Raw genomic sequence first — 16200 nt, 5'->3', positions numbered from 1 at the left:
TTTTTTTTTTACTGTCTCCACAGTTTTTTATTTTTCAGACTATCATTTAGTTGGAGTCATACAGTATGTAGCCTCCTCAGACTGCTTTCTTTCACTTAGCCACGTGTGTGTGTTTCCTGTGTCTTTCTGTGACTTGATGGCTGTTTTTATCACCGCTTGGTGTCCTTTGTCTGGATGCACCGCAGTTTATCCATTCATTCACCTACTGAAGGATAGCTTGGTGACTTCCAAGCCTTGACAGTTATGAATAAAGCTACTATAAACATTCATGTGTAGGTTTTTGCCTAGATACAAGTTTTCAACTCATTTGGATCAATACCAAGAATCTTTAATTGTTAGATCCCACGGTAAGAGTACATTTAGTTTTGTAGGAGACCGTGAGACTGTCTCCCAGAATGGCTGTCTGTCTCACGTTTCCACCAGCGAGTCCCCGTGCTCCGCTTCTTCACCACTATTTGGTATCCTCAGTGTTCTGGATTTGGGACTTTCTGTTAGGTGGGTGGTGCTCTCTTTGATGAGGTGTTTAGATCTTTTATCCACTTTTTGATTGGGTTCTTCGTTTTCTTATTACTGAGTTTTCAGTTGTGTATATTTAGGATACAAGTTCTTTATCAGTTATGTGTTTTATAAATATTTTCTCCCAGGCTGGTCTTTTCATTTTCTTAATAATTTTTGTGTGTGTATGTTTGGGTTTTTTTTTTTTTTTCAGTTTTTGTTTATACTGAGGTATAGTTGATTTGCAGTGTTGTATTATAATACTGTTTTATGTTGTTCTGCTCCATTAAAAACAAAACTGGCCCCGAAGACACTAACTGATTATACAGCACATTAGTAGGTCACAACCTGTGGTTGAACATCAGTGTTTGTTCTGTTTCCATAATGTTCACGTGAACCAGTCAGTAAAGCAGCGGACATTCTGGGCAGTGATTCCCAACATTGATGAGTAGGGGTGTTAAGAGTTGATACTGCCCTTTTCCTATTCAAGGATTCTTTGAGTTTTGGAGACTAGATTAAATTTGCTCAGCTGCTTCACCTCTACACATGCTATGGACTTATGGCATACCTAGTCTTTATGAAAAGCTTCATGAGTTTTTCATTTCTACAAGGTTTTAGACAGGTTTCCCCAAAATACATGTGCTTCTAAATACCGGAGGGAGTTAATAAGTTAGGTGAAGGGAAGCCAAGATGTATATTTTGTATTCCCAGGAATAGTGTATAACCAGATTTCACCAGTTCAAGCTACTGAGAGGAAGTTTTCATATGATGGAATATATATTTTTAAAACACTAAATTATTAAAACAAACAAAACCAGTGACTTGAACTAAACATAATTGATACGGTTTTTGAGGATCTAATTTAAAGGTCACTTAACTGTATTAGTTTTTTCTTATGAGTAGATGCAACTCAAATATTTAAATCTAAATATTTAAATGTCTAAATATATCAATATTTAAATATTTATATCTGTCCTCTCAAGAGTGTTCAATGTTTCTCACTTATTTAGAAAAAATTTTTCATTGTTCTTCAAAGGCTAGTTCTAGCTCTTTGCCAAAATAATACAAGCTGTAGTCATGGAAATTGAACTTAATATGATCTTACTAAACTATTCGTTCTTCTTTGGAGTTAATTCTTTTCCCCAAATTTGCAGGAGTGTGTGGGGGGGGCGGGGTGGAACTCACCCCCGGCGCCCTGCAGTGCCACCTTGTGGAAAGCGGGAAGGCTTTACCAAGGGATGTCTGTGATGTCTAGGTTTGAGTGGAATCTGCCAAATATCACATACGTGTATACAGGCTTCTGACTTTTACCCTAGCATTTTAAAAAGGTTCTTTTCCTTCTTCTAATGTGGAGTAACTCAGCGACTAGAGGGGTATAGTATTGATCTTTTTTTCCTATTTGAGACCTTGAAGGTAGTATAAGAAGGCAGACACCTACCCTTTATGACGCAACTTACTTTAAAGATAATTATTTTATATACTTAGGGGAGTTTATTGAGTGCCAGGCTCTACTCTAGGCAGTAGTGATACAGCAGTGAACTAACTAAATCCCTGCTCTTCCAGGAGCTTAAATTCTAGTGAAAGGAGACAGAGGATAAACAAATAAATACACAGCTTCCATAGGTGCGTAAGGTGATGGTGAACACGAAGAGAACAAAGCGGTGAGAGGCTGCAGTGAGTTGGGGAGGCTGCTTCAGACAGGCCGCTTAGGTGAGCAGAGGTCTTAAAGGCTCCACCACGGCGATTCCTTGCGTCAGTGGTTGATTCCTAGTGACTTTCTTTATGTGGCTCAGATGTTCTTGAGAGTGAGGATAAGGTGCCCTCTTAAGGGATTCGATATGGTTATGCTGGTAGCTGCCTGCTAGGCTGCCTCCATCTTTCACTTACCGAGTACCACTTATTAATATAGTTCACGCAGGCCCTGAGTTAGAGAACACAAGTGCTGCCCGCAGTGTCCTATGGCTGTTCAGGGTTTTTAAACAACTTTTTAAAAAGTAAAAATATGTAGAACTTGGGACACACTTAGATAATTTTAAGAGCAGGTAATGGGGTCACGCTCACCCCTGTGAGTCACAAACACTGTTTCAGTAGAGGATATAATCATGAAAACCATTGATAATTTAGTGCAAGAATGTTGTGCCAGAAATAGCCCCGGTCTGTTATAGGAGAGCAAAGGAGAAGGCTCTGACTCTCAGCGGGTCAGGATGGGGAGACAGTGTGTCAGGAAATGCTCCCTAGAGGAGGTGGACGGCTGTGGATGGCAGAGAAGGAGGGCCAGGGCCGGCAGGGTCTGTCAGCGTGGCTTGTCTGGGCAGAGGGGACGGTGTGAGAACAGGCCTGTGAGGCATCTTATCGTCACGCGCTCTAGTTGTTGCAGCACACAATGTAAATCTGTGTGTGTTTCTAACTGTGCTTAACCAGATCTTTTATTTCCAATATATTAATCTTTTAGAAAGAATAAACAGTAACTTCTTTTTTTCCTTTGTCTTCGTAACCCTTAACCCTATTGGGTTTCATCTCTACATACTATTAAGAAAGAAAAAAATAGCACTGCCCCTTAGATTGTGACATGCTGTCCAATTGTAAGATATATTGTGATTTCAAAGATACTTTTAAAAATGCGTCTAGAGTGAATGCACATGTTACTTGTGTTGAAGATCCTTCCATTTCTTTTAATCTGGGGAAACCTTGCTGTAATAATGGTGGCAACCCAATGCCTTTTCAGCGCTCATTTTAGAAAATGCTTGAGGAAGTATGTACCATCCAGGTCAATGCCAGCTTAATTTATCTCAAAAGCTTTTAAATCTCATGATTGTAATGAAGTTAGCTTTGACTGAGTAGTGGAGATTAGAGGAAATGGATTTTGCTAAGATTAGGAAAGATAGGGTTTAGTAAAGACTTTAAAATAGAATTAAAAACTGAAATAATGTGTAGTGACTTTTGGATCAGTTATCTGGGAGTTCTTAACTTTTAAAAATTAAAGTTCAGACTGACAACTTTGCCATTCTGCCTCTCCTCTGCTTCTCCCATCACGTTGAACTTATTCACAAGTCTTGGTAATTCAGAAAGCATCCCCAGAGTGTCACGCCATCTTTCATTCTGACAACAGGTTCCTAAAGAAATCTGCTTTCTGAGCAGAGCAGCACAAGCCGTGCCTTTGTGGATGCCACTGTGTGCCCATAGTGGGTGTGAGCACGCGAGACTGGTTCTGGCCAGAGGCCCGGCTTCCCGAAGCACATGCTTGTGTAAACCTTCACTTGCTCAGAGCATGGAGAACAAACCATGGACCCCGTAGTGGGTGTGCGGGTGTGGGATGAGGCTGAACGGGCTAAAGAACCGAGAGAAGCAGGACCCTCTCCTGGTCATTAGTGAGCTGTAGTTCCAACAGAGAAGATGATTTTTAAAAAATTTTCGCTGCCTTGAAATTTCGATTTATAAACTGTGGTTTGGGAAAATAAATTGTTAGATCTTAAAAAGCATAGACTGTGAAATCACATGGGAAAGTATTTACCATGTGTGGATTCGTGCTCAGTTGTGGCCAGCTCTGTGACCCTGTGGACTGTAGCCTGCAAAACTCCTCTGTCCATGGGATTTCCCAGGCAAGAATATTCCAGTGGTTTGCCATTTCCTACTCCAGATTTACCATTAGAACTGTAAAATAAATGTGTAAATAAAAATAAAAATCTATTCTAATTCTTCTGGTGAAACTGGTATAGCTTAAGGCCCTTCAAGTACTGGACTTGTTTGTACTAGATCCAGGATTTACCTGTTTTATTCCAAATTATACAGATTCCAAGTCAGTTATGTTAGTGTTTAAAAGACCCCCGACATTTAGAAATTTGTCTGGGTCAGTGAGCAGAAAGAACTGTTTTATTTCTTGTGAGATGGAACTGTGTTTGTAATTTCTAGAAGAACTGAATGAAAACGCTTGTTTACTGAACGGATTGGATGCATCTACTCAGAGCATGTGCAGTGCTTCTTCAGTAACGTGGCGTGGCGGAGACGTGACATTTTGTGTGTCATTCGTGGAGTCGACCCGATTTCAGGAGCCTCGCAGGCATCAGATACTGATCAGGAAGTGGAATGAAAGATTCCAGACTGAATTGCCTGGAGCCTAGTGAGGGAGGTAAACAGGTTGGCGCTGTGATGTAATAAAGATGTGTGTGAAGGGTTACTGGATCACAAAGGAAGGAACATGTAGCCTCCCTGGTGAGAGAAGGTGGTGAAGGGAGGTTTTGCAAAGGTGGTAGCACCTGAGCTGAGTTTTGCAGGGTGAACAGGAGGTTGTAGGCACACAGGAAGGGTACTGGCGCAGAGGCCAGTGGCCTGAGAGAACTGGAGAGGAGGGAGCAAGGTTGAGCACAGGAAGGCAGTGGGACGGGAAGACCAGGAAGGTGGTGAGGAACGTTTCCCTTGATCGGAGCCTGCAGCTTGTCCTGTCGTCCAGGCTTTCTCGAAGGGTGTTCTGTGGAGATCCAAGCCCCGCGAGAGTCTCTGGGGCAGAACAGCTAGAGGTGCACATGAACATGGCGATGTTAGCCTCTGAGTGCTCAGTGAAGAGCCCAGTTTCCTGTTTATAAACCGGAAGAAATGTTTGGGGAAGGGTGGCTGTTAGGCGGTACAAGGCTCCTAAATGTTTTCAGCCAGGAAGTGACTTCACTTGGTTCACGTGTAGAGAGGGAACTGGTGACGGCAACGGGGCAGGTGGGGTGAGAGGAGACGGGGTGGGAGGGGGCCAGAGAGCAGTTTGTAACTGTGACTGGATTTGGTCAAATAAAACCTGGCCACCAGTATAAAGATGTTACATCTCAAAAGTTAGCCATGTAGGGCGCTTGTAAGAAAAAATATTTTACCAATGAACTATACTAAGATACTCAGTTGACAGCTGAGATTTTTGAGAAGCGAATTTGGGGACAAATAGAGATTTTGTTTCTGACTTTGATCAAAAATTAAACAAATATTTTATGATATTGTCTGATTAAAGAAAATCTTTGGTTTAAATTTTACTTTAGGAGTAATGTTTTTAAAAATCCCTTCTCACAGGATCTCCTGAGTTCTTAGGTCAAACTGATTTTTGTTTTTTTTTTTAAGATTTTTTAAAAAATAACACTGGACAATTTTTATTTCTTGAAATTATAATGTGCTTTCATTTAAGAACCATTTTCTTTTTTTTACTGTGATATATTATTTCTTCAATTTTAAAAAATAAATCAGATTTTTGGTCTTTGTAGTACCAATTTTTAGGAGCCCTTTAGATATTGAGGGCTTCCCTTGTGGCCCAACTGGTAAAGAATCCACCTGCAATGTGGAATACCTGGGTTTGATCCCTGGGTTGGGAAGATCGCCTGGAGAAGGGAACGGCTACCCGCTCCAGTATTCTGGCCTGGAGAATTCCATGGACTGTATAGTCCACGAAGTCGCAGAATTGCACACAACTGAGCAACTGTCACTTTCACTTTAGATATTGAGATTGACTTTTTATATGTAATATTAGTTGCAAATATTTTCCCCCAGTTTGTCTTTTTTGCTTTGTAAAAGATCCTTGTATTTAATTATTTGAATATATCTTATAATGGTTTTTCAATCATAGTGAGAAAGGGCTCTGTACTCCAAGGTTACAAAAAAATTTACCCAGTTTTAGTTTAGAATTTTTATAATTTTGTGATTTATTTTAAAATATTTAATTAGGAACTTATTGCTTGTGTATAGTATGCAATATATATCCATTTTTTTTCCAGTGGGGTATATTAATTATTCAAGCATCATTCACTGAATAGTCTTTTCCCTCATCAGTTTTGAGGTACCTCCTTCATCATTTGCCTGCAACATCGTTTTATGTTTCTGGACTTCATAGTTTGTCCCATTGATCTGTTGATGTTCTGGTGCCTTACCATATTGAGGCTTTATAATATCCAGTAATGCTAGTTCCCTTCTAATACTCCTCTTTGGGCATTTTCCTGACTTGTCTTACATTTTAATTTTTCAACATGAACTTTAGAGTGAGCCTAAAGTGTCCTGTAAGCATTTTGGCCAAATAGAGTGGCGGTAGGAAGGTGGGGAAATCACTTTTAATTTGCAAGTTAATCTTTTTATTGCTTAATGACTCTAAGTTGTAGCTTTAATTTAATCTTTTTTCTTCCAGATGATATTAACCGTGTTCTTGAGCAACAATGAACAGATTTTAACAGAAGTTCCTATAACACCAGAAACAACATGTCGTGATGTTGTCGAATTTTGCAAAGAACCTGGAGAAGGCAGTTGCCATTTAGCTGAAGTGTGGAGGGGAAATGGTATGTATTAGGCTCTATAAAGGTGACCAAGTACATGAAATCCGATGTTTATTGAATGCACAGTATTGTTCCTGGTTCTTTGTTATCTGAGGTAATAAGGAATTGAGAAATTAAAAACTTGTTATATCACATGGGGATAGGATGTTATAAATGCTATTTTCAAAAAAAGTGTTATATAGCAAGGAGCTCAACCCAGTCCTCTGTGACAACCTAGAAGGGTGGGTTGGGAGGGACGTTTAAGAGGGAGGGGACATATGTTTAAATATTAATAGTAAGCTCTTCATAAATATTTATTTATTAAATTGAGAAGAGTTAAGGCTGGCTCTTACATTTAAGGATTTGTCAACTAGCTGGACAGAGAAGATCAGTGCAGGTAATATGATTGCTGAATGCAGAAAATTCTACAAAATAACATGGACTCTTAACGGAGGGGTTGAATTGAGCTGGGATAAGATATGCCGGGTGAGAGAAGCAGTGTGAAGGAAGGACTGGAGAAGAGAATGGACAGAGTGTGCCCCTCAGCACTGAGAGGAGGTGCTGAGATGGGCACGGCCTCCGCTCCAGCAGCGAGTGGAAGAAGGGGCGGTGTGCACTCACGACTCGGCGTCAGGGAGCAAGAGAGTGGCCAGTTGGACATGTTGCATTTGAGATAGGTGTCCAGGTGGATGTGTTTAAAGGACCCTCCGGGATAACCAGTGAATTCTTAACACTTCTTAAAAACAATTTTTAACTGAGGTGTAATTGGCGTACAACATTATGTTTGAAATGTACCACATAGTGGTTTGATTTTTGTATGTATTGTGAAATGATCACCACAGTAAGTCTAGTTCACATCCATTGCTGTACACAGTTACAGAATACTTGTTCTTGTGATGAGAACTTTTAAGATCTACTCTCTTAACAACTTCACACATGCAGTATATAATATTAACTATGGTCACCATGCTGTACACAACATTCCCAGTAAGAGTTCTCTATGTTTTCTAGATACAAGTCCCTAATCAGGTATATGACTTATAAATATTTTCTGTGTTATCCTCAAATCTGGAGTAAAAACTTTAAGGACACGTTGAGAGAAACTTGACTTTGATAAATGGTGGACCAGCACTGAAGTAGCAGAAAGAGGCCAGGTCCTCAGGTATCAGTCTGACAAACAGGAAGGGGGTGAAGTATGGTGGTTTTAGGGGGTGAATGTTAGAGCCTGGTCGTTCCATCCTTGTGTGCTCTTTTCTGGCCTCTTAGCACTCTTGTCTTGGTTGCTTGTTATCACTTCTAATTCCTGGTCGGCCTCTTATATTAGCGTGGGAGAGCCCCAGTGGTCCCGGCTGCTGGAGGATGCTAGTCCTTCCGTGAGTCGTGAGTTGGTGCTGTCCCTGGCTCCACGGCCATCTGAAAACATGACCTGGGGTTTTACCTCTCTGCCTCCCCGAAGAACAGACAGTCACAGCCTGCTGCTCCCTTTGTCTAGAGCAGTCCCCAGCACCCGGCCCCCCAGCCTTCACTCTCCTTGAATCTTGGAGGGTGTTACATGTCCCTCCTCTTTGCTTCAATACTGTCATTGTGTTTATCACAACAGGACAGTGACTTTCATCTCTTCCTCCCATTGGACTAGAATTGCTGAAGGCGGGGACTTGTTCACCATCATACATGCAGTGCCCAGCCTGGTGCTCATAGCAGGCCCTGAGTAAACAGATCCTTGAGTGGATTGGAGCTGCAGAGCAACGTCTGGGCAAGATGGTGGCGGATGAGGTTCAAAGGAAGGGAGAAGGCACTGCCTTTCTCAGTCTTTTTACGCTGGAGGAGCGATTCAAGTGATTTTCAGGTTTTGGAGAAGCCTTTGCGTAGAGTTACTGCATCCGTCACTCCTGGTGTACTCACGTCATCGGTGCTCGTAAACAGAGCACCCCAGTATAGCCCTCAGTGCTGCTTTAAAGACTTTAACATTGGTCTGGCTGTGTCGGTCTCATTCGCAGCGTGCGGGATCATCACTGTGGCACAGAGCGCAGGCTCAGTGGCTGTGGCCAAGGGCTTGGTCGCCCCACCACACATGGGGTCTTAGTTCTCCCACCAGGGATCGAACTCACGTCTCCTGCACGGCCAGGCAGCTCTTAACCCCTGGACCACCAGGGAAGTCCCTGCCAGTCCCCTACTGAGAGGAGAGTATTTCTCTCTGGATCTGTGTATTGGTCTGCTCAGGTCACCATAACAAAGTACCACAAACTGGGTGGCTTAAATAACAGAAATTCATCTATCTTTTCACAGTTCTGGAGGGTAGAGGTCTGACTTCAAGGTGTCAGCAGGGCTGGTTTCTCCTGAGGCCTCTCTCCTTGGCTTGTAGATGGTCATGCCTTCTCCCTGTGTCCTCATATGGCCTTCCGTCTGTGTGTGTGTCCTAATCTCTTCTTAAAGGGACACCAGTCACATTGGATTAGGGCCCACTCTAATGACCTGATTTTTTTACTGTCTACCTCTTTAAAGATCCTGTCTCCAAATAAGGTCATATTCCTATGGAGGACTAGGTTCAGGACTTCAGCATGTGGGTTTCTGTGTGAGGGGACACAGCCCAGCCCATAACAGCCTGTTCATTTGAGCAGCTTATTACCGTGCTCTCATCTGCTTCGCTTCCTCACATAGGGCATCAGCTTTAATGCTCATCAGGTGGGCAGGTAGGACCTTCAGTTTTTCTCTTTGTGCAGTCTTCTACTTGGTGGGTTTTTTTTTTTTTTTTGCCTTTTCCAAGAATGCCTGAACATTGTATTATAGATTTCTCCATTATATACAATGCTAATGAGGTATAGTATTTATTACATGATATGTGCAGGGTAGTTTTGTTTTCACTTTAAAACAGAAATAACATTTTATTTTAAAAAGCTATTTATTTAAAAATAACATTTTATTTTAAAGAAGCTTAGTTTGCTTTTCTTAAAGCTACTATTTTCTTAAAATTTTTTTTATTTGTAAAGGAAAACAAAATTAAATAACTGGCTTAAGGAAAAATTAGATTTTATATTTATAAAGTTATGCTCAGACTTGGTGAAGTTGTGCTCAAATTTAAGTGAAGATTATGTGAAAGTCCCTCAGTCATGTCCAACTCTTTGTGACCCCGTGGACTATACAGTCCATGGAATTCTCCAGGCCAGAATACTGGAGTGGGTGGCCTTTCCCTTCTCCAGGGGATCTTCTGAATCCAGGGATCGAACCCAGGTCTCCAGCATTGCAGGAGGATTCTTTCCCAGCTGAGCCACAAGTGAAGCACAAGTGAAGATTATAAGTTGATTTTAATTAATGTGAAAAAAATTTGTAAGCCAAAGGAATACTAATAAAAATATGGCCTAAGATAAAATTTTACGTTGAACTGAGGCACATGATTAGTCTTAAATTCCACAGCTATAGCATTATAATATACATGTTTTTAAAAAAAATTTTATAGGCCTATATCCACAAAAATTGTAACTTTCAAAACTAAGTCATGTTAAGGTTTGACAGAAAACAACAGAATTCTGTAAAACAATTATCCTTCAATAAAAAAACAAATTTAAAAAAGCTAAAAATATGGAGTGGTAACATTGACTGCTTCTTTAGTGTTCAATTTGTGCTTGCTTCTTGCTGTACAGATACTCAGTTACTGAGATGAATTAACCAAGATGAGACAATTTATGTCCTTGCCCTTGAGGTTTGTTGAATGAGACAAAGCTTGCCTACACATGTAGGAAGGTGAAACGGCAGCATAGTGTGTGTGGTGTTTCTGTGAATGGCAGGGTTTTCTTCCTTGTGGAAGTCTGGCCCTTCTCTTGGGCCGAAAATTAAATCACATCTTGTGTGTATGATGAGGCTTTCCCTCCTGCGTTGAGAGGAGGGAAAGTACAGTTCAGTTCTGTCCTGCTCCTCCCAGGGCAGGCCATTTTCTACCAGCCTCGGGACCTACCAGTATCCTTCCTCACTTTCAAGCACAGGCAGCATTGGAGACATTTCAAGATTTCCTTTCTTTCCCTTTAAATTGGGATGAAACTCACATAGCATAAAAACCCCATTTCAGTGTACGACTTCATGGGTTCTAGGACGGTCTGTGTTGTGCAGCCATCTCTGAGCTCCGTGCCTCCCACCCCAGCCCCCGGCAACCACTGTGTCACTGTCTGGCCCTGTGTGTTTGGCTCGCCTAGGTACCTCATATACATTGGATCATAGAGTATGTGACTGATCTGGCTTTTTTTCACTTAGCTTGCTTAAGATTCATCCATGTGGTAGCACTCATCAATATGTAATTCCTCTCTTTGGCTGAAATGCCCCGCTATACGATACCCAGCGTTTCACTTATCCTTTCATCAGTTGGTGGACGTTTGGGTTGTTTGCACGTTTTGACTGCTGTGAGGATTGCTGCTGTGAATATTCTTGTGCAAATGTTTGTGTGGGCTAACTGCATTGCCAGGAAGTGTGTGTCATGCCTTTGTACATCTGATTGCCACCTGTAACATTTTAGTGAATAATAAGATTTGGGCAGTTTGTTAATGTGTTCCTTTGAAAGAGTGAGAGGTACACTGCTTCATGATAAATACAATAAAGGACATTTTTTCCAACGTTCCCTATTTAATGTTGCAACATTGCCTTTATGATTACTTCTTTGTGTTTATAGTCTTGCTTTTATTTCATTATAGTTAAAATTTAGTGCTTATAATATCCTTGAATTCTAATATATATATGTGTGTATATTTATTTAAATTTATTTTTATTCAGTTTTTACTTTTGATAGAATTCGTTTTGTCTGTCTCTGGGAAAAGTAATAATTTGTTTGCTTTTTTTCCTAGAGCGTCCCATACCCTTTGATTATATGATGTATGAACATCTTCAGAAGTGGGGGCCACGAAGGGAAGAAGTGAAATTTTTCCTTCGACATGAAGATTCCCCAACAGAGAGCAATGAACAAGGTAGATAAGTGCTTTCCCCCCATTTGCTAGTTTTTGCCATGAAAGTTAATTTAAGAAAAATAGGAATAAATGTTAAATTATTCCCCTGTTCACTCACAGGTGGCGAGAGGGGGAGTTGGTGTCTCATGGGGTTTTACCCCTGTTACTGCCATTTATGATTACTTCACACTTTCAGGCTCCCAGCCCTTGCCTCCTCAGGATCCTGAGTCACATAATGCATGAAACATATGCATGGACCTGCTGCCAGAAGGGACTATTTTTGATAAATATCACATGGTTGAAATCTCTAGATTTTAAGAATAAATTAAACCAGGAAAAACATCATAAAAATTCTTAGAAATATATATATGTGTATATGAAGATAGAGAAAGAAAAAAAAAACAAGAATACCACCTAAGTGGGGAGTTCCCTAGTGGGCTAGTGGTTAGGATTCCAGGCTTTCACTACCATGGCCCAGGTTCAGTCACTGGTCGGGGAACTGAGACCCTGCAAGCCTTGTGGTACAACAACAACAGCAAAATATATATATACAGAAGACCTGAGTGTGACGCTAAACCACAATAGAAAAGACAAACAGTTGTTTAAAAAACAACAACAAAAAACTGCATGGCAGTAACCACCCTAAAGCAAAGTCAAAAGACAAATTATAAACTGGGAAATAGCATTTATACTTCATATTGCAAAGGGTTAGTTCCCTTTATATAAAATGATAAGAAAAAGGCAATAAAATGGGCAAAATATACAGACGTGTAGTTCATAGCAAAGGAAATATAAATGGCCAGATGTCCAGCCATACTTCTAAAAAAGAAATACAGGGCAAGCACTGAGATAGTGTATTTCACCTGTCACGTCGGCGAAGACGCGGGCAGCGAGTCAGTGTTGGCAGGGACACTGAGGCTGGCCGCTCCTGCAGAGGGCAGTTGAGCAGTGTCTGTTACCCTTACAAAAGCGTAAACCTTTTACCCGGCAACCTCAGTTGCTAGAATTGTCCTACAGCTGTGTCTGCACACGTACAAAGTGACACATCCACTATGTCATGCATGGGGCACAGCCGTCAGGGCCTCCAGGGGTGTTGGCTGAAGAAGCCGGTGCCCGTCCCGAACCCCCCCACGCCCGTCCCCTGAGTGAGCACAGTGCGCTCACGTGCCGCTGTCTGTGCGACAGATGCAGGGGTATGGTGTGTGCTGCGTTGGCTGGTGTGTGTGTGTACAGGATCTTTGGGGCCATCAGGAGGAAACTGGTCACATGGCTAGCCTCGGGGGAAGGGGAGGGAAGACTGGTCATGTATACCTTCTTGTTCCTTTTGAATTTTAAACAATGGGAATATACTGCTTGTTTTGAACACTTTCTATTGGAGTACAGTTGAATTACAATGTTGTGTTAGTTTCAGATGTGCAGCCAAGTGAATCACTTGTGCATATACATATATCCACTCTTTGAAGATCCTTTCCTCATATAGGCCGTCACAGAACATTGAGTGGAGTGCCTTATGCTACACAGTATGTTCTTATTAGTTATCTATTTTATATACAGGAGTGTGCATATGCCAATACCAATCTCCCATAAATTACTCATTTTTTAATTAAAATTTAAATAAGGGAATCTTTTTTTTTTTGGAAAGCATATACACTGTACAGTTAAGAAAAAAAATCCTTGTTTAACAGTGATTATGGATTACTTCTGGTATTAAAAAAAATTGGAAGGACATCCTTTTGTCAAAAGAAGATTATTTTATTGCAGATTATCCCTGTTTGTTTCTTTTTGTTTGTTTTGTTTTGGGCCGTGCAATGGAGCACATGGGATCTTAGTTCCCCGACCAGGGATCGATCCTAGGTCCTCTGCATTGGAAGCAAGGAGTCTTAACCACTGGACTGCCAGGGAAGTCCCTATTTGTGTGGGTTTTTTTTAATCAGTTTTTTTTTTTAATGGGCAAAATATACAAACATGCAGTTCATAGCAAAGAAGAAATATATCTGGCCCAGGAATATATGGAAAGGTGTTCATCCATGCTCCTAAAGAAAGCAATGCAAGGAACACAGTGAGGTGCTGTGTCTCACCTGTCACGTCAGCAGTTAGAATGGTTAATAACAGTGTTGGCAGAAGCAGAGGACATTCCCCACTTCAAAGAGTCGGGATTCTCTCTGGAAGCTAGAGGGGATCGTGGAGGACGGATTCCTTCGGTCAGCTGTTCACTTGGGAAACAGGAGCCTAGTGTGTACGGGAGCTCGAGGCAGGTCACGTGCAGAGCGTTAGCGAGGTTGATGGAATGGAGCTTGGAGCCGCCTGGGTTCAACACTAGTCCTGCTGCTTGCTCAGTGCAGGCCCTGGGCACCTGACTTCACATCCCTGTGCCTCTGTTTCCTTACGTGTGTGGTTTGTAGGGTTGTGGTGGCAGTTAATGAGGTGTCCTGGTGCGGTGCTCACTGAATGTCAGCTCTTACTGTTTTCTGACTTTGGAGTGCAAAATCATCACATTTCTTCTTTACCATCAAAGATTAAGTGACTCTTGATGTAATTTCTCTGTGTTTGATAGTATTCTGATTTGATTGTTTATTGTTTGGAAGAAGCAGCAATTCTAGAATATTAAATTAACCCGAGCACCTTACTTCGTAAAAGTACTATTACTTTCAGTAAAGAATTTAATTTACCCTGTGAACTGGTAGATACCATACTCCAGAATGAGTGTATATGTAATTTCTGCTAACAGAAAATAGCTTTTATGAAGTGCCTTTTGTGTATTATGTGACTGTGTTCGGTTGCATGCTCTGCCATTCCCATTTAACCTCATTTTTCATTAATCACCTCCCTAAGGGCCCTTTATTGGATATTGTATTCTTACTTGCCCTGTCTTCCCCATCAGATGTACTGTGTGTCTGTTTATGTACTCAGTAGCTTTGCTTTAAACATAAAAAAGAGTAAGATTTTTTAATCTCCTAAGAGCCAGTCTTTGCGTCCTTGGGGGTGATAGCACTCTCTGAGAATGTATGGCTTAAGGTGAGGCAGTATTTTCCATAATATAATGTTTCTTCAAAATTTTCAAAATATCAGGAGGGAAATAGAAGAAAACATGGTATTCTTTTCTCTTTATTTTAACATTAGGTTCATGATCCTTTGAAGTTATGTTTTCTTAGTAATAAAGCAGGCACTGGGGTGTGATAATTCTCAAAACAGCATCAGGTGAGAGATGAGTGAAGTAGGAGCAGGCATTCAACACAACACAGTCATTTATGTGACTTTAGACTCACCTGGTGCAAAATCGTGCAGCATACTTTATTTGTTTAAAAAAAATGATAGAATTTTGCCAGTTTAAATTTGAAACCCTTAAAATTAAAAATATATATATATTTTTTATAGAACAAAGGAGAATTCAGAAGATAGTATCCCATCTCAGTTTTAACCTTAGTAGTGAAGATCAGTTTTGTGTATCAGTTTTTTAATTATTGGATATTTTAAGTTCTATTTTGTCTCTCTCAAAATTTTTATCGAAGTATAGTTGATTTACAACAATGGTAGTTTCAGATTTACAGTAAAGTGAATTGGTTATACACATACATGTATCCATTCTTCTTTAGATTGTTTTCCCATATAGGTCATTATTTCAGTCTCTCCTAAGATAATAAAAGCTTTAATTTTTAAAAATAGATAATATGTGTAAAATACACATAACATACAGTTTACCATCTTGACCATTTTTAAGTGTTAAAACTTTTGATATAAATCAGTTTCAAGATTCTGTAATAGAATATAGAAAAAAACTCATTAAAACAACTTTATGTATACGGGTTGATTATAAAACATTTTTTCAACTGTACTAATTTTTGAGTTGTCCAGCATGGTATTTTATACTTGTGCTCAACAAATATTTGAATAAGTGAAGAAATTATAAAATATTGTTTTTCTAGGCTATCTTTTGGTAAGTTTGACACTCTCATTTCTCTAGGTGGCCGTCAGACCCAGGAGCAAAGAACTCAGAGAAATGTAACAAATATACCTGGAGAAAAACGCACCGAAAATGGGGTAAGTAGTAGTGAATTTTATTGAAAAATTGTAATTGCTTTTTATAGGTTTGAAATTAATGATTTTTGGTTATAATTTAATTGTTAATGTTTATTTTGACTGTGCTAAATCTTCATTGCTGTGTGCAGGCTCTCTCTAGTTGCAGTTGTCGGGGGCTGCTGTCTTGTTCCGGTGTGAAGGCATCTCATTGAGGTGGCTTTTCTTGTTGCAGAGCACGGGCTCTGGGGCACATGGACTCTAGAACTAGGGCCCAAGATGTGGCTCACGGGCTCAGCTGCTCCGCGGCCTGTGGACTCCTCCTGGACCAGGGGTGGAAACAATGTCCCCTGCGTTGTAAGCCAGATTCTTAACCACTGGACCACCAGAGAAGCTGTATAATTTATTTTTAAAGAATTATCTTTTGAGTAGTACTAACCTAAAACAGTAAAACTACCAATTATTTACCAGCAAAACAAGTTTATTTGGGAACAGCAAAG

At 40.5% G+C, this 16200-nt stretch overlaps 1 protein-coding gene across 2 annotated transcripts in view; it reads left to right on the top strand.

Annotated features, from left to right (window-relative positions):
- Positions 1–16200, top strand: part of PPP1R13B (protein phosphatase 1 regulatory subunit 13B) — a 69546-nt gene that overhangs the window by 25673 nt on the left and 27673 nt on the right. For both annotated transcript variants that reach the window (XM_043489292.1, XM_043489293.1), the window contains exons 2-4: positions 6638–6785; positions 11588–11707; positions 15648–15724. In XM_043489292.1, coding sequence (XP_043345227.1) covers positions 6638–6785; positions 11588–11707; positions 15648–15724 — 345 coding nt within the window. The remainder of the gene's footprint in view (positions 1–6637; positions 6786–11587; positions 11708–15647; positions 15725–16200) is intronic.

This window comes from Cervus canadensis, chromosome 17 (genome assembly GCF_019320065.1).
Source record: "Cervus canadensis isolate Bull #8, Minnesota chromosome 17, ASM1932006v1, whole genome shotgun sequence".
Classification (NCBI taxonomy): domain Eukaryota; kingdom Metazoa; phylum Chordata; class Mammalia; order Artiodactyla; family Cervidae; genus Cervus; species Cervus canadensis.
This window is presented reverse-complemented; position numbering and strand designations above follow the sequence as displayed.